The sequence below is a fragment of the Enhydra lutris genome, unplaced genomic scaffold, assembly GCF_002288905.1.
Source record: "Enhydra lutris kenyoni isolate GAN:26980312 unplaced genomic scaffold, ASM228890v2 scaffoldscaffold2, whole genome shotgun sequence".
In the NCBI taxonomy this organism is placed as follows: domain Eukaryota; kingdom Metazoa; phylum Chordata; class Mammalia; order Carnivora; family Mustelidae; genus Enhydra; species Enhydra lutris.
In genome coordinates this window covers 33289077-33314108 of record NW_019154086.1, presented here as the reverse complement: position 1 = coordinate 33314108, position 25032 = coordinate 33289077, and the positions used below count along the sequence as shown (strand labels likewise).

The window sequence follows — 25032 nt, the reverse complement described above, 5'->3', positions numbered from 1 at the left end:
TGAGATTGTCATTCTCTATCATGCAGGGGGTATGTGTGCGATGTTTGTAGGTCCTGTTTGGAGGAACATTGCCATGTTTGCTTATTGTTTCTGTGTGATTGTTATTAACAATACTCTCTTCACTGCCCAAAGTGTCCCAGTTTCACGGGACTTAGGAAGGCTCCCCTCCAGGCCCCCACGGCCAAATGTCTCCCTCAGCCATTGCTTCCCTCCTGCTCAGGTGCCTTCTTGCACACAGAGCAAGTAGGACAGGAACCTCAACCCTATCAGGTCTACTCTAATACTCTCATCCATCATGGGGCCTCATGTTTGTTTTTGGCCTGAGGGAAGGGAGAGGAGGAAAGAGGAGGAAAAAAGGATACTTATGCCATCAATTATGCTACCCTCTTCAGGACTACATTCTAAGCTTTCTCTCTTATTGTTTAAATGGAATTTTCTAGAAATAGTATTACATGGAGTTTTCTAGAAATAAAGCAAAACAAAACCATTTTTAGATTCCTGGCCCAGTCATGGCCCTTCAAGAACCCATGTCAGTGGTGGAGGGGAAAGATGATAGGGAGGCTACTGAAGGTGTGTGTGTGTGTGTGTGTGTGTGTGCAAGGTGAGACCTCAAAGCTGCAACGGAGAGGGAATAAAAGCAGGTGATAGGGAGTAAGTCTTATAGTAAAGGGAGCAGATAGTCCAAGTCGGTAGGAAAAGTGTTGTAACAGTGTACACTCATGAGTTCAGCTAAGAGGGATAACAAGAGCAGGAAAGGAGGTGCTCCCTGCAGGCTGTAGGGGTCAGAGGACACTTTATGACTGCCTGGAATTTCAATATGGAAACTGGGAAATGGGTGGCAGAAAGCTTTACTGATAGGGAGAAAGGGAAGGGAACGATGAAAATGTGGTGGTGTGAAGTAGCAGGAACCTTAGGGGAACCAGAGGGGGAGCAATCTAGTTGGAACATGTCCTTTGTGCAGAGAAGCAGCTACACATGACATTGAAAAGGCAGACCAGAGACAGATGGTAATTGGCCTTTAAAGTCAATTGATGAGTTTCAACTTTATTTTCTGGCATAAGGAAAATACTGAAAGGCTTTGAGCAAGAGACAGATATAACTAGAGCACTTTTCTCTTGCCCCTCCCTCCATTTGTTTATTTCTCTGTTTGGGGGAAACTTATCTGTCACATATCTGTGTAGACTGGCTAAAGCTTTGGGATGATTAGAGAAAGAAAGACCAAATAAGTATTTTAAGTCAGCTTTTAGAGCTGTGCTCAGTGAGGTAAGGGAAATAAGCTGGCTTTGAAGGACAAGTTAAGAAATCTCATCAGGGGGCACCTGGGTGGATCAGTGGTTTAAGCCTGTGCCTTCGGCTCAGGTCATGATCTCAGGGTCCTGGGATTGAGTCCCACATCAGGCTCTCTGCTTGGCAGGGAGCCTGCTTCCTCCTCTCTCTCTCTCTCTCTGCCTACTTGTGATCTCTCTCTGTCAAATAAATAAAATCTTAAAAAAAAAGAAATCTCATCAGAATCATATAGAAAATAACCAAATGAATGTTCTTGAACTGGATAACATATTGGTTGAAATTAAAGAGTTGCAGGATGCACTTAACATAGAAATGAAAAAGTGAGCTTGAAGAGTTATCGATTAAACCACCCAATCCAAAGAAGAGGGGGAACAGGGTGAAAAAAACACACAGAGCCTCAGGGACATGATGAGCGATTTCAAAAGATCTAATATATGCGTTATTGCTGTCCCAGAGAAGGGGAGAGAGGGTCTGTAGAAACAATGGTCAAAACATTCTTAAATTTGGTGAAAGACAGAAATTCATAGATTCAGTGAACCCACTCAGTATGAGGACAAAGGAAACTGGAGAACATCCTAGTCACACTGATCAGAACCAAAGAGAAAGAGGAAATATGGAAAACAGCCAGCAAAACCCCAAACCCTGCACATAAGGGAAAAAAGGACTTGGCCACTGACTTCTCATCAGGAAATATGGAGGCCAGAAAAAAAGGCAAGAACATATTTAAAGTGATGGAAGATATTATGTTCAATTAGCCAGCATATAGTACATCATTAGTTTTTGATGTAATTGAATGTAATAATAAAAAAATAGTCTAAAATAAAAAGTGATCATATTTGTGAAGTTTCAAATCAGTTTTCTGAAAGAACTCTTGATGGGTCTAGGAAAAGCATGTAACATAGTAAATTTTAAAATAAAATTTAAAATATAGCTTATAGAGTATATATAGTTTTTTAAAAGGTATTCTTTCTACTTTCTAGATCTTTGTTGATACTGATAAACATGGAAAGACTATTGGAAATATATAAAACTTTTTATACAAATAAAGATGTTTAAATCAGCCAGCAAAAAAAAAAAAAGTGATAGAAGATAAAAAAAACTCAGGGTGAATACCTTCTAAGAAGGAAGGTGAAATAAGGTATTTTCAGATAAAAGAGAATTTCTTGTTTAGCGACCTAGAAGAACTGTTCAGGGAAGTTCTGACTAGGAAATGAAAGTAAATGAAAACATGGATCTTCAGGAAAAAAAACAAGGGCATAAAAAAAGGTGAACATGTGAGTAAATACAAAAACGATCCCCACTTACACACAGCAAACTCGATCCTCCTGCCTCTGCCAAGTCTTAGCAAGGGGTTCAGGCCAAAATTCTTCTCATCATTCCTTTTTTTTTTTTTTAAGACTATTTATTTATTTGAGGTGGGGGAGGGACAGAGGGACAGAGAGAGAGAGAATCTCAAGCAGACTTCCTGCAGAGCGGGGAACCCCACCTGGGGCTCGTTCTCATGACCCTGAGATCATGACCTGAGCTGACCAATTGGATTGAACCATTCAGGCTCCCCTCCCATCTTTTATACTGTTTTCCTGGCACCAACCCATCCTGAAATTCTGTCCTTCTCATCTTCAATATGTGTACACAGAGTCTTATGACTTTTTAATACCACCACTATTCACTCCGTGTATTTAACCCATCTACACTGCTGTCATCATCCTTTTTTTTTTTTTAAGATTTTATTTATTTATTTAACAGAGAGAGAGATCACAAGTAGGCAGAGAGGCAGGCAGAAAGAGAGGGGGAGGCAGACTCCCTGCTGAGAAGAGAGTCTGATGTGGGGCTCGATCCCAGGACCCTGAGATCATGACCTGAGCCAAAGGCAGAGGCTTTAACCCACTGAGCCACCCAGGCACCCTACTGTTATCTTTCTTGTAGGTCATTGCAAAAGCCTCTGTCTGCTTCCCTGTCCTCTTACAGTCTGTTCTAGCAAAGCAGCCAGAGTGATCCTCTTATTACATAAATCTGTTCGAATCACCCTTCTGGTCATCTCCTTTGGTAAGCTCTTGATCTCAGAGATGTTGCTGGATGGATCATTAACCTGTTATTGTTAAATGATATACCATTGTCATTTTTGTATATAACCAAGAAGACATTTAAAGACCTGAATAATTTTTATTATAATAAAAAACCCTTTCTATTTCCATGAACTTATTTATACGAACAAAGTTTTCAGAACATGTATCTTTAAAAATGGAAAAAAAAAAAAGAGAGAGAGAGAGAATAGAATTGATATTGAATCTTATCTCATTCTACCAATGAAGAATATTACTCTATGGATACATGACTTAATTCAGAAAAAAAAAATTCAATATCATCCGTGTCATTAAAAGATATGTTTTCAGTAAAATTTTACTTCTCTGCACAGAAATCAGTTGCATTTCTCTACACCAACAACAAAACAGAAGAAAGAGAAATTAAGGAGTCAATCCCATTTACAATTGCATCCAAAACTATAAGATACCTAGAAATAAACCTAACCAAAGAGGCTAAGAATCTATACTCAGAAAACTATAAAGTACTCATGAAAGAAATTGAGGAAGACACAAAGAAATGGAAAAATGTTCCATGCTCCTGGATCGGAAGAATAAATATTGTGAAAATGTCTATGCTACCTAAAGCAATCTACACATTTAATGCAATTCCTATCAAAGTACCATCCATTTTTTTCAAAGAAATGGAACAAATAATCCGAAAATTTATATGGAACCAGAAAAGACCTCGAATAGCCAAAGCAATATTGAAAAAGAAAGCCAAAGTTGGTGGCATCACAATTCTGGACTTCAAGGTCTATTACAAAGCTGTCATCATCAAGACAGTATGGTACTGGCACAAAAACAGACACATAGATCAATGGAACAGAATAGAGCCCAGAAATAGACCCTCAACTCTATGGTCAACTAATCTTCGACAAAGCAGGAAAGAATGTCCAATGGAAAAAAGACAGCCTCTTCAATAAATGGTGTTGGGAAAATTGGACAGCCACAAGCAGAAAAATGAAATTGGACTATTTCCTTACATCACACACAAAAATAGACTCAAAATGGATGAAGGACCTCAATGTGAGAAAGGAATCCATCAAAATCCTTGAGGAGAACACAGGCAGCAACCTCTTTGACCTCAGCCGCAGCAACATCTTCCTAGGAACATCGCCAAAGGCAAGGGCAGCAAGGGCAAAAATGAACTATTGGGATTTTATCAAGATCAAAAGCTTTTGCACAGCAAAGGAAACAGTTAACAAAACCAAAAGACAACTGACAGAATGGGAGAAGATATTTGCGAACGACCTATCAGATAAAGGGCTAGTGTCCAAAATCTATAAAGAACTTAGCAAACTCAACACCCAAAGAACAAATAATCCAATCAAGAAATGGGCAGGGGACATGAACAGACATTTCTGCAAAGAAGACATCCAGATGGCCAACAGACACATGAAAAAGTGCTCCACATCACTCGGCATCAGGGAAATACAAATCAAAACCACAATGAGATATCACCTCACACCAGTCAGAATGGCTAAAATTAACAAGTCAGGAAATGACAGATGCTGGCGAGGATGCGGAGAAAGGGGAACCCTCCTACACTGTTGGTGGGAATGCAAGCTGGTGCAACCACTCTGGAAAACAGCATGGAGGTTCCTCAAACTGTTGAAAATAGAACTACCCTATGACCCAGCAATTGCACTGCTGGGTATTTACCCTAAAGATACAAACGTAGTGATCCGAAGGGGCACGTGCACCTGAATGTTTATAGCAGCAATGTCTACAATAGCCAAACTATGGAAAGAACCTAGATGTCCATCAACAGACGAATGGATAAAGAAGATGTGGTATATATACACAATGGAATACTATGCAGCCATCAAAAGAAATGAAATCTTGCCATTTGCGACGACGTGGATGGAACTAGAGGGTATCATGCTTAGCGAAATAAGTCAATCGGAGAAAGACAACTATCCTATGATCTCCCTGATATGAGGGAGAGGAGATGCAACATGGGGGGTTAAGGGGGTAGGAGAAGAGTAAATGAAACAAGATGGGATTGGGAGGGAGACAAACCATAAGTGACTCTTAATCTCACAAAACAAACTGAGGGTTGATGGGGGGAGGGAGGTTGGGAGAGGGGGGTGGGGTTATGGACATTGGGGAGGGTATGTGCTATGGTGAGTGCTGTGAAATGTGTAAACCTGGCGATTCACAGACCTGTATAAAAATATATTATATATTTAAAAAAGAAATTAAAAAAAAAAGAAACTTGAAAAAGTTGCAAGAAAAAAAAATTTTACTTCTCATGTTAAGCAATCATTTTTCAAAATTTAGAACATCTAATTTTGATCAGTTATGTCCAACAATTATTGTAATGATAACTCAATCCCTAGGACATTTTATAACACTTAGAGTCTTATGGTTATAGAAAATAAAAATTTTAACATTTATATTTAAAATTTTCTTGCAGGGAGTTATTTGATAGGCTCATCTGTAAAATATTTTCAAACATACAAATATTTTATATCAGAATAAAAATCTGGTTGAGAAAATGGACTAGAAAAACAAGTTCAGGGAGAAAAAAGAACGTGGAATTTCCAACTGCTAAAGAAGAGCGAGTTCATGAATTTTTTAAAAGGATGATGATAGATATCAAATAGCTATGGGATTTAAATTCCACTGGATACATTTGAGATAGTGATATAACAACCTTATTTTTAAAGCAGCCATACTTACAATATGCTGGACATGGCATCCTTGACTACTATTTATGATGACAAATGTTATACATTGAAAAATGTTTAAAATGATAGTTTTTCAAATTTTTAAAAAGGGAAACATAAGCAGAAAATTTGAATCCTAGTGCTGTAATAGTATCTAACCTGGAGAATAAGTATTAATATTTATTAAATGTTAATATATGCTAGACACAGTTCTAAGTACTTCATACATATTTTGTGAAATATTTATCGTAAGGGTATGAGTAATATCCTGGTTACTATTACTACACAATAAATAACCCCGAACTTAGTGCTGGTAATAAAGCAATCATTTTCTTTATCTCACAATTTTGTGGGTTAGGAATTTGGGAAGGGCCTGGGTGGACCATTTTCACTTGGGGTGTCCCATGGAGTTACAGTCAGGTGTTGGCTGGGACTGCAGTCACCTGGAGGATCGACAGTGTATGGACGCCCAAGCTGGCTTGTTCACAGAGTTGGCAGCTAATGCTGGCTTTTGTCTAGGAGCTAAGGGAGAACAACTGATCAGAGCACCTGCGTGTGACTCTCCACCATGACAATCTCAAGGTAGTCAGATTCTTTACATGGCAGCTGCTTTCCCTGGGATGAACATCCCAACGGTGGTGGATGAAAGCCATATGGCCTTTCTGACATGGCATCGCTTCCACTGGGTGGTCACAAGCCCACGCAGAGTCAGGAGAAGGAAAATAGTTCCCACCTGTCAATGAAAGGGGTATTAAAGAATTTGAGAGCCATGTGGTTTTCTTATTAATTTTAGAAAAAATTATTAAAAGATTTTATCTATTTATTTTAGAGAGAGTGAGTGAGAGAGAGGATGAGAGAGCAGAAGGTCAGAGGGAGAAGCAGACTCCCCAAGGAGCTGGGAGCCTGATGTGGGACTCGATCCTGAAAGTCTGGGATCATGACCTGAGCCGAAGGCAGTCGCTCAACCAACTGAGCCACCCAGGCACCCCTTATTAATTTTAAATACTGCTGTTTCTGTAGCATTTTTGTTTCTAATATTATCTCATGTGCCTTTTATTCTCTCAATCAAGACTTTTTTATTCATTCTAGCTGAGGTTTGTCTTTTTGTCTTTTTGTTTTATTTTATTTTTTTTTCCTTTTGTGCCCCTGGAGTTCCATCTTCTTCCTTTCCTGATGTTTATGGACAATCTACTTTAGCTTGTGCCTAGGCTAGGTGTGATTTTTCCCTTTCTGACTCTGCTCTACTTTCTGTTCCCCACTCCCCCCTTCCAATTCCCCCTCCCCCCTCCCTCCTCTTCCCTCCTCCCTCCCTGTCTCTCTCCTTCCTTCCTTCCTTCCTTCCTTTCTTCCTTCTTTTCCCTCCCTCAAAAACTTCTATGTATTATCCTGCTTCAGACTATTTTACCTAAGAAAGGCCTTTTGGGGGAAAGGACTGGGGAAATCACTATGGTATATACTTGCTATTCTACTGCTGTGTCTTTTCCTTAAGGTACCTGGCTTCTTCTTCTTCTTCTTCTTCTTTTTTTTTTTTAATTAGCCTGTGAATCTTCCCCAGTTCAGTACCATAAAGTTCAGCCTTGTTCATTCTTCTTCAGTATTGTGTCATGCTTTCATGCTTACCTTATTCTTGGGGATTTCCTAGGTAGAAATTAAAAAATTATAATGAATAAATAAAAGAATGAATCCAAGATTTATATAGATATAGACACACACATTGGCTAAAAAAAATAGTGAGATTACATTAAAAAAATTATTTCTCCCACCCCAACACCCTACCCCTGGCAACCACCAATCTGATGTCTGTATATGTGAGCTTTCTTTTCTCTTCTTTTTTTCAAGGTTCCACATATAAATGAGATCATATGGTATGTGTCTTTCTCTATCTAACTTATTTCACTAAGCATTACGTTCTCAGGGTCCATCCATGTTGTCACAAATTACAAGCTTTCTTTCTTTTTTTATAGTTGAATAGTATTCTGTTGTATATGTGTCTGTGTATGTGTATAAGCACAATTTCTTTATCCATTCATCCACTGGTGGACACCTAGTTTATTTCCTAAAAAATATTAAAAGTAGAACTGTCATATGACCTAGTAATCCACTTCTGGGTATTAATTCAAAGAAAACAAAAATATGAACTCAAAAAGATATAAGCACCCCTGTGTTCATTGCAGCATTATTTACAATAGCCAAGATATGGAAACAACCTATGTGTCCACTGATGGACAAATGGATAAATTGTGGTGTGTACAGACAATGCAATATTATTCAGCTACCAAAAAAGAATGAGGGCTATGTTTTAAAACTGCTACAAGTAGATAATTAATCCTTTCTGTATAGATGAGGAAAGTAAAACATAGTGGGGTTAAGTAATTTGCCTAAGATCATAGAGCTGATTAAGTGATGGAGTTAGAATTCAAACCCAAGTGGTCTGACTTTAGAGCAGAGCTCCTAAACTCAACAGCACTGCCTCCTAAGAAAGGCAATCCAGGGAACTGCAAGACCCCTTTGGCTGAATGAACATAGTTCCCCTCCCCAATTCCACTCCAGATTCCCCTATTGATATGTGACCAAAAATATCAAACTAGGGAGACAGTCCTCAGAGTCCACACTTTGAGAATTCTGTTGCCGTGGATACCTTTATTGTTAGAGCTCTTTGATGACTCAAGTGATGAGCGGCAGGGAGAGAAACTGGGGAGGCTGCAGCTGCTGGTGCTCCGTGTTCCTCGGCCTCCCCCATGTCAGGTGGAGCCAACTATGGTACTTGCTAGCAGCTGCCTCCTTGCCCTTTGCTCAGTGTTTCAGGTGACACTTTGCTTTGTGGTCATAGTTCTAATCCTAACTACTCTAGATGGTAACATTAAACAACTTCTGCCTAAATATGGGAGAGTCCACATGGTGTGATTTGCTGCTCCCTCATTCTTGGCTTTGATTAATTAGCAGCTGTAGGGATCCCCAAAGTCATCTCTATAATTTTTGGAAGAGTTAACTTTTTAAAAAAAAATTTAGTATTTTAAAAAATTTTAATAAATATGTAATGTATTATTAGCCCCAGGGGTACAGGTCTGTGAATCTCCAGGTTTACATACCTCACAGCACTCACTATAGCACATACCCTCCCCAATGTCCATAACCCAACCACCCTCTCCATACCCCCCCCACCCCCTGGCAACCCTCAGTTTGTTTTGTGAGATTAAGAGTCTTGGAAGAGTTAACTTTTTAAGAAGAAGCTTGTCTTTCCTACTTTCTCTTCTGTCATTCTCAGAGGCTATAAAACTTCACTATTCCTCTCTGATTTTTAATTTATGGTCTTGTATGGATAGAGAAATTCATAAACTTTCTCAGGTTCTTCACATGTAGCTGACAATGAGGCAGTTGATAGAGGAGGGACTGATACTGGTTGGGGGATGCCTGGGTTTAGTGGGTCATCAAACAACTTTGTGGTAGACAACTAGGTGGGCACTAATATCATCATTCCTTGAGTTAGGACAGATCGGTAAACATGTATGGGTCAGCCCCATGGGACTTAAGCACAAGGGCCATTAACTGAACTTCCCATCTTCAGGGCTAGTTTTCACGGGCGCTGAGCACATACCCTTCCGCCCCCAATCCACATCTGCACACACAGGCTCTTCCCACTTTCCTTCCATCTAATAGTTTGGTCACTCCAACTTCAACCTTGGTCTACTCGGTTGTAAAGAGCTTCTCAGGCCTTCCATCCTTTAGAAGTGCTGAGAGGGTTAGTTACTGAATCAGTCACGGTGGGCTTAACATTCTTCTTTGGGAATGAAAGAATGTTTGAATATGTATGTTACGTGGTTCACTGACATTCAAAGAGCCCCCCTCTCCCAGGGGGAGATTAAATAAGTTAAACATCATTTTAAGGCTTACGCAACAGAAATGATCCCCCCCATTGACATTGTTAAACTTATTTGAGAAAATTCACATTTAACTCTAAAAACTAAAGGGACTCTAAGAATGGCTAATGAACCTCTAGATGTCTTTTTTTTTTCTTAAATAACTTGACGACCAAATATAAGAGTTTTGTTTTTTTTATATGAATGTTCTAAGGTTCAGAGTTGTTGTTTTTTTTACATGAATTAAATCCTAGCTTCCAAGAAGAAATAACACTGCACACTTCAGCATTCCAATATTATTAGAGGTGGTTTTTGTTTGTTTGTTTGTTTGTTTTAAACTCCCAGGTTGGAAAATATCACAGGTAGTGGCCGCCTTAGCTCTTCCTCAGGAAAGTTAGAGATAGCCTTTCATCCCCAGCCATAGACCTGGCTCAATTACAGCTCTCTGGCAGGATAAGGTTAAGGGGATGGGGGGAGGACAGGGAAGACGAGGGAGACAGAAGCAGGAAAATCAATTCAAATTACTTCGATGACAGTGACTTAGAGTGTCCTCTGATAGACAAACACGAGCCTCCAGGATGCTGGCCGCCCGGACCGGGGCCGCCGGGAGTCAGATAGCAGAAGAGCATCCCAAGTTAAGGAAACAATCTGGGCTTTCCACAGGGTGCAAAGACAAATCTCCCAAGAAAGCCCCTGACGATGGGAAAGACAGCAGCCTCAGCCCCTCGGGGCAGAGCCAGCTCAGGGCACGGCAACTGGCTCTGGTGCGCGAAGCAGAGATGAACTGGTACCTCAAACTCTACGAGCTGTCGGGCGAGCACACCAGCGCCTACACCACCGGCATGCCCCACAGGTAAGCCTCCGCCCCCCGCAGCGCCGGCCGCCGCGCATCAGAGCCGGTGCTCACTTGCCTGTGCTGCTGGAGAGCTCAGCAGCTCTCCTTGCTTTATGGATGATTGACACTTCAGAAGGTGTAACCCCGAAGAGCAGGAACTGGTGAAAACGGCAAATAATGCTCCCGGAATGGTGATTCAGAAAAACAGCCCCCAAGCACCCCCCCCCCCCCCCTTCTACCTCAAGGAGGCTGTAGGCTCTCAAGAACTGACAGGCACAAAGAGTGTGGTATTGAGATTTGTCTTAAGTGAAAATCAGAGGAGTTGCAAAATTGCAGGAAAATGCCCCTTTCCAAAACAGCAACAAGAAAACACTTGGCCATTTCCCCCCACCTTCCCCCCACCACTTTCTTTACCTTGAGCACTCCAGGGTGAAGGAGGGAAATGCGCATTGCCTGTTTGAAGAGTGGACGGTTGAGTGGTGTGAATTTGTTAAATGCGAGCTTAGTCTGGAAATGGGAGTGTGAGCCTCTTGTCTGAGTAAGGAAGACAGTATCAAGAGAAAACGGCACATTTAGAAGAAAATAGGTAAGTGCAAGACAAATCTCTATAGATTTATTTTCTGTTCTTTTCTCAGCTTCAGCTTCAAATAATGCAGAGCAGAAAGAGTTCATAAATCTCAATGTTATAAGGCAAAAGATACTGAGTAACAGAGTTCTGAGTCCTGAACTTTAAGAGTGCTTATTCCCTATAATTGCTACTGAAAAAAATCTCTTAGGAATGAACGATAATTTTGCAAGGAAAAATATTGTGAAAATATAGCTTAAAATAACTATTTTCATTGAACAGTAATAAAAGTTGACTAGAAATAAAAAAAGGTTGCGACGAAATGGTCCAAGGATAGAACATTTCTTTTGCAGAGACTGCGTGGTAGCATAGCGATCTCTGAATGCATTCTATTTATCAAAGCATACCAGTGTGCTCTGAGCTGCCCCCATTTTTATACCTCTAATTCCAAAAGGACACCATAGAAAAACTAATTTAACAATTGAATCAATTTATTTAGACTTTGATGCCTGTAAAATAAAAACTTGTTGGACTACAAACTTCAAAATGCCCAAACTTCCCTTGTTCCATTCCCTTTTCGAGGCAGGAATAAAATAGATATTTCCAAATCTAAGCCACTATTTAAAAAAATCAGCATTTAAAAAGTAGAACAAGATAAGGTTTCTAGAAATGTTCTGTGAAATACATTTACTATTTATGGCCAGAGTGATTTATCTGAAGCTCTTGTAAGCTGTTGTGCCTACATTTGGGGTACACGGAGGAAGGACCCAAGGGGAATGGTCTCAAGTCAAAGAAAGCTTGAATGATCTGTCAGTGTTGGGAATGTGCTTCATATCTATAAATCTTAAAGCTATTATTAAAGAACTTCTGGAAAGAGAGTTAAGTGACAACAGAAAGCACTGATAATGATTTCCTTCTGTAACACATCCTTTTACTTTCTCTTGACCGAAAGCTTTTCTTAAAGGAGTCATACTCAGGAATTTTATGATCCTGTTTTATGATCATGAAATTCCTACTTTATTATCTGGTGGTAGAGTAACATTTATCAGGTCTGAAGGGAATATTAATTAAGTTAACCAGGTTTAGCTAGCAACTTTTGGGAAATACAAATATCTCCTCTTTTTTGCTTTAGTCAAACAATAACAATTTGTCCTGTAGTCAGAAGAAATGACCCAGAATTAATGTATTGGTTTCCATGGTAATCTGTGGGGCAGTGTTATTAATCATTGATTTGAAGTAACTTTGGGTGTCCTTTGCTTTGTGAGATGTTAAAGAACAGTGAAAATCATGTCTGTCTTACATCATCAAAAACTACAAATGTCTCCTCCCCCTTTATTTTTGCATCATGATTATTTCTAGGAAGAAACTAGTGTGTGCAGTTGGAACTGAGTCCATTTAGAAATTAGATTTACTTTGGAGCTCTATATGTGCGTATTTTAGAAAAAGACAATTTTGCTCATTGTCAGCTCCTTTCCTTGTTATACCCCAATGTTGGAACTACCTACCACAGTTAAGTCCCTAAGATCACTGGGACAATGACAATAACCGATGATGTAATCCTCTCAAAGTGTAATGTAAGTAGTAGAACGTGAACTCCCCCAGGCCACCCATTTTTTTCTTTCATTTATAAATGAAAACATAGCCCAAGAGTGACAAGTCTGTTAGAGACCTGTATGTAGAATACAGATATGATTCACATAAGAACAAATGTATTCATTTGGGAAACCTTACTTATAGGACAGAATGTGAAATGCATTGAGGAGTCCTTGAAGATATTACACATTTACTATGGGTAAGAATTTTACAAGTTGTTGGTTAATGGCCATCACTTTGGAAGGTCTAGAGGGCTCTAACTCCCATTTCCTTTCTGAGAGGATGGAGTGAAAATGTTTTACAGCAGTTTAATTTTGGTTCATGAGGGATTTGAGGGTTGTCCTGTCCTCAGATTCAGTGATAACCTATATTTGAAAAAAGGGTATTATTAAATGACTAGAAGAAAGCATTAGAAATTGAGAGGAGTCCAGCAGTCCTGGTGTATTTAAGAACTAAAATTGCAGGAAGCAGGGCAGAGAATGTGCATTATCTGTGGGAAATGGTTCTGGCCCCCCTTTCTGGGGCTGTGTCTACATACGACTACATATGAAGCAATCTAATATCATTTGCTTCATACTAATTGGCCATTTTACAGAGCTGACTGATCACACTGTGAAGCTGGTGCATTTTATATGATGGCTCATTCCTCTGCACGATGAGAGAATGGTGCAGGAATCAGCAACCTGAGGTTGAAGGCAAAAGATACAGATGTAGTGAAAAGAAGGGCCATCTGTACCCCAATGTTTATAGCAGCAATGGCCACGGTCGCCAAACTGTGGAAAGAACCAAGATGCCCTTCAACAGACAAATGGATAAAGAAGATGTGGTCCATATACACTATGGAGTATTATGCCTCCATCAGAAAGGATGAATACCCAACTTTTGTAGCAACATGGACGGGACTGGAAGAGATTATGCTGAGTGAAATAAGTCAAGCAGAGAGAGTCAATTATCATATGGTTTCACTTATTTGTGGAGCATAACAAATAGCATGGAGGACAAAGGGAGTTAGAGAGGAGAAGGGAATTGGGGGAAATTGGAACGGGAGGTGAACCATGAGAGACTATGGACTCTGAAAAACAATCTGAGGGGTTTGAAGTAGTGGGGGGTGGGAGGTTGGGGGAACCAGGTGGTGGGTATTAGAGAGGGCACGGATTGCATGGAGTACTGGGTGTGGTGCAAAAACAATGAATACTGTTATGCTGAAAATAAATTAAAAAAGAAAGTTAGCTTTAAGTCCCTAGGTAACTGTGGATATGATTTTTAAATAATTTATTTGTTGTCTTATTTGTTTGTCTGTTTATTATTTGAGAGAGAGCACAAATGGTGGGCAGAGGCAGAGGGAGAAGCAGACTCCCTGCCAAGCAGGGAGCTGGATGCAGGACTCCATCCCAGGACCCCAAAATCATGACCTAAGCCAAAGGCAGACACTTAACCAACTGAGTCACCCAGGTGTCCCTATTTGTTGTCTTTAAATAACAGGGTTTTTTTTTCTTCCAGATTACAAAAGTAGTGTCTAAATTTGATGGAAATTTTTGAAAACAAAAACATCTAAATAAGAAAGGCAACTAATTGCTAGTGATTGGTTTGTGTTTCTCCAGCCTTTGGAGTTGGAATCATACTATATATTCTGTTTCTGACCTTTTTTTTCACTTAATAGTATGCCAGTGCACTTTATTATCCTTTTTTAAAAAAATACTTTATTTATTTATTTGAGAGAGAGTAAGAGAGAACATGAGAGGGGAGGAGGTCAGAGGGAGAAGCAGACACCCCATAGAGCTGGGAGCCCAGTGCGGGACTCGATCCCGAGACTCCAGGATCATGACCTAAGCTGAAGGCAGTTAAGAACCAACTGAGCCATCCAGGCGCTCTGCACTTTATTATCTTAAAGACAACTTAAAAATTTCTGTCAAAGGACTGCATCTTATATTATTGCTTAGCTTTTCTTATTTTGCTTACTATTTATCATTATTGCAAATAATATAATAATAAATATCTTTATATCAGACTTTAAAAAAATCACACCTCTGGTTATTTTCATAGAATCTATTCCTAGAAGTGTAATTAGTGGGTGGATACTATATATATAATATTACAGAAACATATACACACACGTACATATTTATTCTTAATGTATGTCTTGCCATTGCTTTCTGGAAATATTTTCTCTGTGTGCCCTCCCGTTGGTAATATTTGAGGATACCTATCTCATTGCTTTCTCTAGATACATAGTGTTTATATGGAATTCAGAGATTGAGGTTTTCTTCATTAAGTTTTTAAAATTCCAGTATAGTTAACATATAATGTTATGTTAGTTTCAGGCGTACGATGTAGTGATTCAACAATTCTATACTAAGTGCTCTTCATGACAATTACACTCTTTAATCCTCATCTTACAGCACTGATTTTTATAGTCCAACAAATGGTTGGCTAACTTACTTAACTTTTTTGAGTCTCAATTTCTTTGGCTGCAGAAGAGGACTAATAGCTTTACAAAGCACTGTGGGTAAAAATTAGATGAGATAATGTAAGTGTAATGTATTTTGGTTTTGGATGCTCTAAAATAAGGGTTGAGCCGTGACCCCATATTGGGCATGGTGTGTTGAAATCTTATGAAGGTAATTAAGGATGGGGCGACTCTTAAAATATCTGACAAGCATGTGCACTTCACCTAGCACCTGACAACTGAGGGTCCTATTGTGCTCAACTGATATTTATGAGATACCTCTGTGTGCTCTCTCCTTTTTTTTTAAGATTTTATTTATTTATTTATTTATTTGACGGACAGAGATCACAAGTAGGCAGAGAGACAGGCAGAGAGAGAGAGAGGGAGAAGCAGGCTCCCTGCTGAGCAGAGAGCCCGATGCGGGGCTTGATCCCAGGACCCTGGGATCACGACCCGAGCCGAACGAAGGCAGAGGCTTTAACCCACTGAGCCACCCAGGCGCCTCACTGTGTGCTCTTAATAGAGGCTTTTTGGGGATTCATACACCATCCTCCTGGAGAAAAATGACTTGGGGATAGAATACACAGAGCCCTTAAATACGGTTTAATAAAGTATTAACATTCCAAACCATAGCTGACTGAACCTATTAAATTGAAATGACTGGGAACATTTAGTGGAGCAAGTCAACACACAAATGAACATTTAGCTATAGCATTTCAGTAGTGATTTCTACCAGCTTAAGAAATGTTTCTTCTTAAGCAGGAAGTTACACTGAGCCACATTTCTAATCACCTCTTTCTGCTATCAAAATCCCTTGATTTCCTAAAAATCATTTACTTCTGCCTACTTCCAGAGGATCAGATGTGGTTCTCTGCGAGGACAGGCAGTTCTCCAAGGTGAGTATTGGTGGATGCAGTTCCTGCCCACAGGGCAGCAGGTGACCCACGAGCTCAGCAAGCTCTGGCTGGAGTTTATGCAGGAAGATCTGGAGTTGAGAATCGAGCCTGAGACGGAAGTTGCCACAGGAAGTCAGGTACAGCCTCGGGGACATAAGACCTGTACTTAAATAAGAAGTATTTAAAAAGGAGGTCATAAAGCTCAGAGGAAGGAGTCAGTGCCTCCAGCTAAAGTGCTTGGATCTGGACCTGGAAGATGAACAGGACTTGAGCAAGACAAGGTCATGGCTGGGAAGGCGATCCAGGTGGAGGGAAGAGTGTAAACAAGAGTGTGAAATGGAAATGGAGAGCCGCTTCTATTCAGGAGACGCCCACAAGTGCCCCAGAAAGGTTCTTGCCGGCTGGAGCTGGGAGAGTGGCCAGGAGAATGGAGGGGTAGGAGACCGTTTTCAGAGACTTGAGAGTCAGACAGAGACTAGGCCTGGAGGAGAGGTAGTGCGTGCAGGCTACTCCAAAGAAGGGGCAATGGAGAAAAGAGAGAGTGACAGTTAAGTCTGAAGCAGTGTCCAGGGAGGGGTTTGCTGCGATCTGTAGACTTTTTTTTGGCAGAATGGAAGAGTCTAGTAGGGAGAGGAAGTGTATAAAGCAAGTAATGAAGCCAGGTCCCCAAAGAGGAAGAAGACAGAGTCAAGGGCACTAAATGCAGGTGTAAGCTTTGGCAAAGGGAGGTGTTGATGGAGCTCAGTGATGAAGAACATGCCTCTGGAGTCCTGTGGTCTGCAGGCTGCATTCCAGCAGTGTCACCTACTGACCGGGGGCTCTGGGCAGGGCCCCTTGTCTGGCAAAGGCAGTTGGCTTGGGCATTAAGGCCATAGTCCGGGAACCAGGCTGCTGGGTTCAAACACTGGCTCTGCCACTGACCAACTATGTGACTTAGTTTCTTTGGCTGTTAAAGGTGGATAATGAGAGTACCAATGCTATAGAGGAGATAAAATGACTTAAATAAGGAAAGCACATGGGGTCTGGCACATAGAAAGCACACTGTGATATGAAAGTTCTTAACAGAGTTGCTGACACATGCTCCATGTCCTTGTTTTTATCATGAGACGATTGCTGGACCTATTATTAGAGATGCCTCCCCTTCCTGGAGTGTACTAACTCTACTGTGATTCTGTAAATGGGTACAGGGATACCTAGCTGAGAAGACTGTTGTGAGGATTCCATGAAATTGTATAAAACATCTGGTAAAGACTGAACACTCAGTCGCTTTTGGTCTCCCTATCCTCTCCCCCCTCCTCTACTGATGTAGAGCACATAGGACAGCATCAGGGAAATGGTATCAGCAACAGAATGTAGTGAGATGGAAATGAGTTACAATGCAATAACTAAATTTTTTAAAAATATATATATATTTTTTTTTTTAAAAAGAGAGCACAGGGGAAGGGGCAAAGAGAGAGAAAGAATCTCAAGCAGACTCCGTGTTGAGTGTGGAGCCTGATGTGGGGCTCGATCTCACAACCCTGATCATGACCTGAGCTGAAACCAAGAGTCAGACCCTTAACCGACTATGGAATAACCCCAGGATAACTACATTTTTAAACCAATATTTTGTTTTCTTAGAAAAACTGCCGATTAGATTCTTTTGTTGTTAAAGAAAAAGCTCTTTTCTAAAAGGTGATACATATTTCTTTGAGCAAGCATGTTTTCTTTAAGATTATAAATCTCAGGATGTTTACATGAGAAGTCACCTAGAAGTATCTTTCCAGAGATGTCAGAACATGAAGATGTTTTTGTATAGTTTAACTATGATTTTGGACAATGAGCGAGGAAGATTGCCTCCTTGCTCTTTGTTCTGTTGTTTTGTATGTTGGAGGCAATCTTAGACTATTGAATGACTGGATGAGTGAGAGGGTGAACCTCCATAGGACAGGCATTAGATTAATTAGAGGAAGTTCTTGGCATCCCAGCAGCAGCCCTAGGGAAAGAAGGCTTTGCCATGGTTTCTAAAGGTGACATTGATGTCCTTTGACTTAAGGGCCAGGAGGCCGTCAGTGCTCTGTGCAGCTGTACCCCTGGGGTGAGGCGAGGAGGTGAGTTGGAACTAAACATCCCTGGGCAGGCACACCAACCTCCAGAGGAGTAACCAAATACCTGGGAACTTGCTTCAGTCTGCAACCCTGTGACTACTTTTTAGGTCACCTTAGGAAAATGCAGGCAGTTTCTCAGTTTGATATTCCTGTTAACTGGGTCATGTTCGCATGTGTCCAGTTCATTCTGAAGGACTGTGGACACACTGAAGGCAGTGTCTATGTCTTGTTCTTCTAATTTGCCCACATGGTTCTTTCCTAACTGGATGTCAGTGGATTCGAAAGAGTTCAGCAGCTCTGGTTCCTCTGCTGTTCCTGGGGGTGGGCTCATGTAATGGCAGGGGCATTGGCTGAGGGGCTTGCATCCATGATTCGAATCCCATTTTGCCTTGTGATCATAGTAAGTTTTAAAATTCTCCAGGACTCCAAGTCTCCTCTGTAATATGAGAAGGGTAGACAAGTTGATCTCTCGGGCTCTTTTTAGTTCTGAGCCTACGTGGTTTAATGATCTCATACTCCAGAGTACGGGGATAGAGTTTGATTTCCCGCTCGCTGACCTTCATAGAGATTGTGCAGTTGGGTTATCTCTGCAAGGAAAAGGTGGTGGTTTGTTCTGAAGTTGTAGGAGCAGGAAAAAATCCTCCAATTTTTAAAGTGAATTACGTTAGTAATTTGTTGACCATTGTTAGATATGTTTGATTTTTAAAAAGTTTCCTTTTTTCGGGGGCACGTGGGTGGCTCAGGTGGTTGTGACACAGAGGACTATTTATTTCATCTCCTTCACATGCATCAGATATCTCGAACACATCACTTCTTCTGCCCAGGCCTTTATATATTCATCCCATTGAATTCACACAACAGCCCCGTGGACTTGCTATAACCCACATCCCTCAGTGATGAAGACTATTCCCTTGCTGTCTGTTGTTGATTATTTTTCTTCCTTTCTCATTAGGAGGGTAAAACATTCCCTGTCTCTTTGCTGGCTATGCTTCCATATATTCCAGGTCAGCTGTTGGAGCTGTTGCTAGTCTACTCCCTAAGGTCAGCCTTCCCCGTCCTTTCTCTATGTACTGAAGATTCTGCTTCTCATGGGTTGGGGTAATGCCATGCGATGATTTTAAAATTTAGCCTTCCTACAGCCAACCTACAGCTTAATTTCATTTTATACAGCTTAATTTTGTAATATACAGCTTGTTATTTTTTCTTACATTTTCCTGCAGCTTATTATGCACTTCCGAGAGAGTTCCAGCTTATTACACACTTATGAAAGACGTTGTGGCTCTTGCCTTCTCTGTGAGCCTCAGGGCCTACATAACCTAGGGCGGGCAAATATAAGCTCTGAATCCTGATTCCACCACACACTATGTGACCTTGAACTCAGGGTCCTCCCTTGTAAATGGGAATGACAATACTGCACATTCACAGAGTTGGGGGGATTAAGTGGGAGAATATCTATAAAAGTTTCAACACAGGAGTGAGGGCAGAGAGGGCCCTGCTGCAAATGTTACCGTTCCCATCCCCCCTTTGGAGGCCATTAGGAGGCCAAATCTTCCTTCTAAGATTTTCTTTTACACCCTCGCTTAAAATCCTTTCTGATTAACCAAGGAGAAATGTCTGTCTGACATGTCCTCTCTTCGTGCACAGTGGATCAGTCCCTTGTCTCTAGAATAGAAACACCTGGATTTAAATTGTGGCTGGCTGTGTTGTGGGCCAGTTGTGTGAATTTCAGCAGATCATGCCTCCTCTCTGGCTTTAATTTCTCCATCTGTATGGTGAAAATAAAAGCATCAACATTATCTCCTAGGATGTTAAAGTGGAAAGTATATATGTGAAAATGGTACGTTATAAACCACTACCTATCTGTTTGCTATTGCATTTTTTTATTATCTTCTTTCTGACACATTGGCTGTAATTCAGTCTAGAACATGGCTTGAGAAAATGATTTCCTCTCATCTGCTTTTCTAGCAAACATAGGGTTGAATACAGCCATGGTCTTTCCCAGACCCTGGATGGGGGTTTCTTGAGAAAATTGACAAAGACCAGGACACCCGCCTTGTTTACCTAATATCAGCAAGTGCTTACTGAGTCCTTATTATCTCCTGGGCACTTTCCTTAGACTATTCATTTTAATCCCTACCAATAATCTGGGAGGTGGCTCTTTTTGCTAGCTCCACTTCATGGGAAAAAGCCCAGGCTAACAAAAGATCCTGCTCTAGGTCAGATGCAAAGAAGTGATAGAGCCAGTACTTGAACATGGGTGGTCAGGCCACAGATGTCATCTCTTAACCCCACAGAACACTCCCTTTCCCTGGTTTGGATTGATTATAGATCATCACCAAGATGTCACTTGCATAATTTTACCTTTTACTTTCCATCACAGTATAAGGTTCTCTGATGCAGGGTGTGGGAGTCACAGTTTCCCCTCCCTGTTTGAGGTCCTAAAGGGCAGGGGGAGGTTGGGAGCAGCTTGGATGGGGGAAAGTCACTCAGATGGAGAGCAAAGGGCTATGTCATAGAGTGGGCTGTGAATTTCAATATTTATTCAGGCTTCTCTCCCTGGAAATTATTTCCATCAAAAGAGCTGAAGCTCTGGAAGCCCACCCCCCTGCCCATGGCATCCTCTCTTCAATGGCTCTAACTACATTTCAGAGTCTTTGGCCCTCTCCCTCTCACATGAGCCCTGAGAGGGTACAGACGTTCCACAGTCACAGCTGCCTTGGCCTTTCCAATTTTAGCTTGTGGTTGTCACTAAATGGCATGTGCTAATGTGTTGCCAGAGATTTTCGCTGTTGCGTTAGGTGCTTTTGCTCTGTGGGAGGAGGACCCAGCGTAGTTCTAAGAAGCATTCGCTCACAGATGTCTGGAGTTGACAACTGAAGCAATGCTGCCTTCCCCTGACAGCCTCTCAAGCTACACGAAATGTCATCAAGTGTCAGGTCTTCCAGTTGGGCAGAAAAAATCTCCATTCCAAGATAAAAGAAACTGGGAGTTTTTTGTGTGCATTGGTACACACACTGCAATCTGATTGCAAACAGAAACTTGCCAAATATTTCTTCAGTCCCCAGGAAATTAAACTGGGCTCCAGACCAGATATCCGATTCTGGTTCCCAATCCAGGAAGAGTTCTTGAATGTTTATATGGTTAGGCTGGAAGTGAATGCCCTTCACTAAATGAAGTCCATTGATTTTCTTAAATAAGGGTCACTCTTGCTGCTAAATCCTGAAACTTCAGGGACTTGACCCAAGAAAGTTTATTTCTTACTCATGAGAATCCAGTCAAGAATAGGAATGTCCAATTAGGTGATACCCAGGACAATGAAAGTTCTGTCATCTTCACTTTTGTTTTCTAAGCTGGCCAGTGGCTAGAACGGACACTGATCCAATAGAGAGGAGAGGGTATGGAGTCTTGTGTGAAGAGTACTTTATGGGCCAGGTCTGTAAGTGGCACCCATAGGTAGCAGTGATATTGACTGGCACTCAGTCACATGACCATTCTGAACAACAAGAAAGGCTGGGAAATGTAGTCCAAATGCATACCTAGGAAGAGAGACTAGGCCACAGAGCCGTGGTCAGCGCAGAGGAGGTGCTAAGGCAGAGTCTGTTTCCTAAAACAGGGAGAGATGAAGGCATTTCTTCACTCTCAATGTCATTCTCTTTATTCCAAGCCTGACGCACCAAGCCTTTTGCACCTGGTGAGAGCCACATGGTGGGTCCATCTCCTTTGGCTTTTCTACTTGGAACTTAACTTTCCTGTTTTACTGAGAAGGGTAATGTCCCTCAGAAACCTGTAGATGGTGATCTGATATTAGCTTGGCAGGGACTTGGAACACAGTCTTGCTGACGTCCATCCATGAGGGCTCTGCTCTCGTTTTGAACCTCTCGGACTTTTTCTTGTTGCCCTAAGAATCACCTATGGATGGGTGAGCCAGGAGCATCCCTGCAGCTCGTGTTTTGTCCCTCCCCCAGTCATTTGTGAGACGAAGTTGCCCGAGTCAACAGGTCATCCCTTCCCATGGTAACAGCCACAGGCCAGGGTGCCACAGACACACACTGCTATCTCATGAGGCGGGATCAGACCCATGGAAACAAAAGTCAGAGAGCACTTGTTGAGAGCCAAGAGAGCTCATTAATATAGTCTGTTATTGTCGAACTGGTCAGGTGTGTGTTTTTAAGAGGAACTTCCATGACAGTCTGTTCATTCAAACAATGTCGTTATCACTCATGTTTTTCAAGAAGACACTTACAGCATTCTTGATGCCAGACAAGCCAGTCATCCCGTTCCCCAGCAGCAGGATATGACATGGTTTTGAATGTAACATGATTAAATAAAATGGCCTATCATTTACGGTGTGCTGGCATTCCTTCCCTAGCTCAACAAGAGCCTCAAACAAGATACATGTACTTTTTCTTTTTCTTTTTTTTTTTTTTGCGTGGAATGGTGAGAAATTGGAGGAAAAATTGGTTAAGAGAATTTGGGTTTGTATTCAAGGCATTTTTCTTTATTATAAATATCTCCCATTTAAGTTCATGTAAAAAAAATCAAAACCCAAAGCGTATTTTGTAAATTAATCTTCATATTGAATTTGATTATAGCAGTGAGCATTAGTAGGAAACAAACTGTCCAAAAGGGCTGTTGAATTATTTAATTACCTGCAGGACTAAGGAGGTGATAGTCAGGATAAACAATTCTGTAAGGGGTATGCATTTGAAAGATCAGCTCCTCCTGTCTCCAAGCTTAGTAATTTGAACGATGTGACTATCCAAACACCAGTTGCTTGTTGAACAAAATATTAAATACTTAAATCTGTTTATAATACTTTAGATTCCAGACGGTCATTTATCCAAAAGAAATGGCAAAGAAGTATCAAGTTGAAAAGTGTTTTTATAGTATTTTAAATTACATGAATATCCAATGAAGTCAATATTCAGAATTCAAGGATACTCTTTTATAACTATATATGTAATATTGAAAGAGTTTCTAACAGTCAAACTGGAAAATGAAACAAATTCATTTAAGAGGCTTGATCATCTATTATGTTCAATTCTGGGAATGCAGGGGGTACATAAGATAGGGTCCTGACCCTGAATAACCTTAGAGTCCTTTCGAGGCGACAAGAGCACAATACAGTTTTATTGGTGTGATCTGAGAAGGGGGAATGAAGCGCTATGGAAATAAAGGAGTGATTAGTTCTGCCAGGAGGTGGAGAGACAAGGGAGAGAAATGTCAGGACGAAATAAACACGAAATACACCAGGACTTTTACAAGGACGTGGGGGAGGTTGGGGCCACTAGCCATCAAGGAGGCAGGCGGAAAGGGATGTGTGGTCTGTGGCTCAAGAACAAAGTTGATCTTTTCTTAGGCTAGTCATCAGCTGAACCACCAAGTAGCAAGCGATGGAAAAAACCTTGTGAGAATGGGCAAGATAGTATTTCTAAATGCAGACGTTAGTCACAATTAGGCCTTGTTCACCTGACATTGTCAGAGAATGGAAATTTTCACTCAAGCTATTTTCCCAGTACCTGAAACTTCCCAATTTAGGTGTCAAGGCTTTATTTTAACTTTTTAAACCTGAAGAAACAACTTGACAACTCCAGTTTATCTTAATAAATGTCAGCTCCTGTGCTATGTTAAAATGTCCTCGGGGACTATTAAGGAATCTAGAAGTATTTGCCTTGAAAATTAGAGGCTTCATTTTGCTCTTATTTTTAAATTTTGCCTTCCGTATTTCCCCCTTTCATTGCTTCTCCTGTATCCCCAACTTGCTGTAAATTTTTCTTATTGCTGTCAGTAAGCCTGCCTCTAATGGATTTTTCATCTAATTTGCTACCTTAACTCTACCGAGGAGCAGTAAATAAGAGGCTCTGTCTTGCTTGAATTATGACCAAGAAGGAGTAAATGGTTTATGAATTGAGGTTGGGGACATGGGCTTTGTGATGTCTTATTTGTTTACTCTTGCTTCTGTTCTATTTAGCAAGATTGCTAAAAAGGTGACCTCTGAAAGATGCAGTTGTTACTTTATTTGAGCTAGCATTTGAATCTGTTTGGGAAAATGCCAAATGCTGAAATTGCTTCACGTTGGAGTTTATCTTGGAATAATCCTTAGGGATTTTAGAAAAGCAAACCACATAGAACACAATTTTTTCAAAATGTTGATGGGGCTCTGGTACTTGAGATTTTATAAATTTCCCAGCAGACAGAACATTCTATCACAAATAAAGTAAGCAAAGTGAAGCTATTCATTTGTCTTCCATGGCAGGAACACACCGAGGGCTTTCCAGTGGATCATTTTTTCAACCATACTGCCTTGGAACTTTGGTCAATGATTGAACATTTACAGTTATTACACAGTGAAATGACATTTCATGAGGCAGTGTGGTGTATTTAGGGATTTAAAATATACAAACTGGTTTAGCTTACTTACCTCTGCGGAAGTGGTACTGTTTCTCCCATTTTCTCTGAAGAAGAAACTAAAAACTCAGAGATGCTTACGTCATACAGTAGCATGTTGTTGTGCAAAGATTTAAACCTGTCTGTCTGACCTCTGAGCCCAGGCTTCTGGAAACTTGCACTTCAGTCCAGTTCTTATGGTAACTGACTCCAAATGTTGCCTAATTTATGTGGATGTTTCTTTCCTTACTCGTAAAACAAGAGAATTGAACCAGTTGATTTCTAAGACTTCTTAGAGTTCTAGTTAGATCCTGAATTTTTTT

At 40.8% G+C, this 25032-nt stretch overlaps 1 protein-coding gene across 2 annotated transcripts in view; it reads left to right on the top strand.

Annotated features, from left to right (window-relative positions):
- Positions 1-10378: 10378 nt before the first annotated feature.
- Positions 10379-25032, top strand: part of LOC111151358 (potassium voltage-gated channel subfamily A member regulatory beta subunit 1) — a 393149-nt gene continuing 378495 nt past the window's right edge. For both annotated transcript variants that reach the window (XM_022509353.1, XM_022509326.1), the window contains exon 1: positions 10379-10753. In XM_022509353.1, coding sequence (XP_022365061.1) covers positions 10479-10753 — 275 coding nt within the window. In that variant the 5' untranslated portion in view covers positions 10379-10478. The remainder of the gene's footprint in view (positions 10754-25032) is intronic.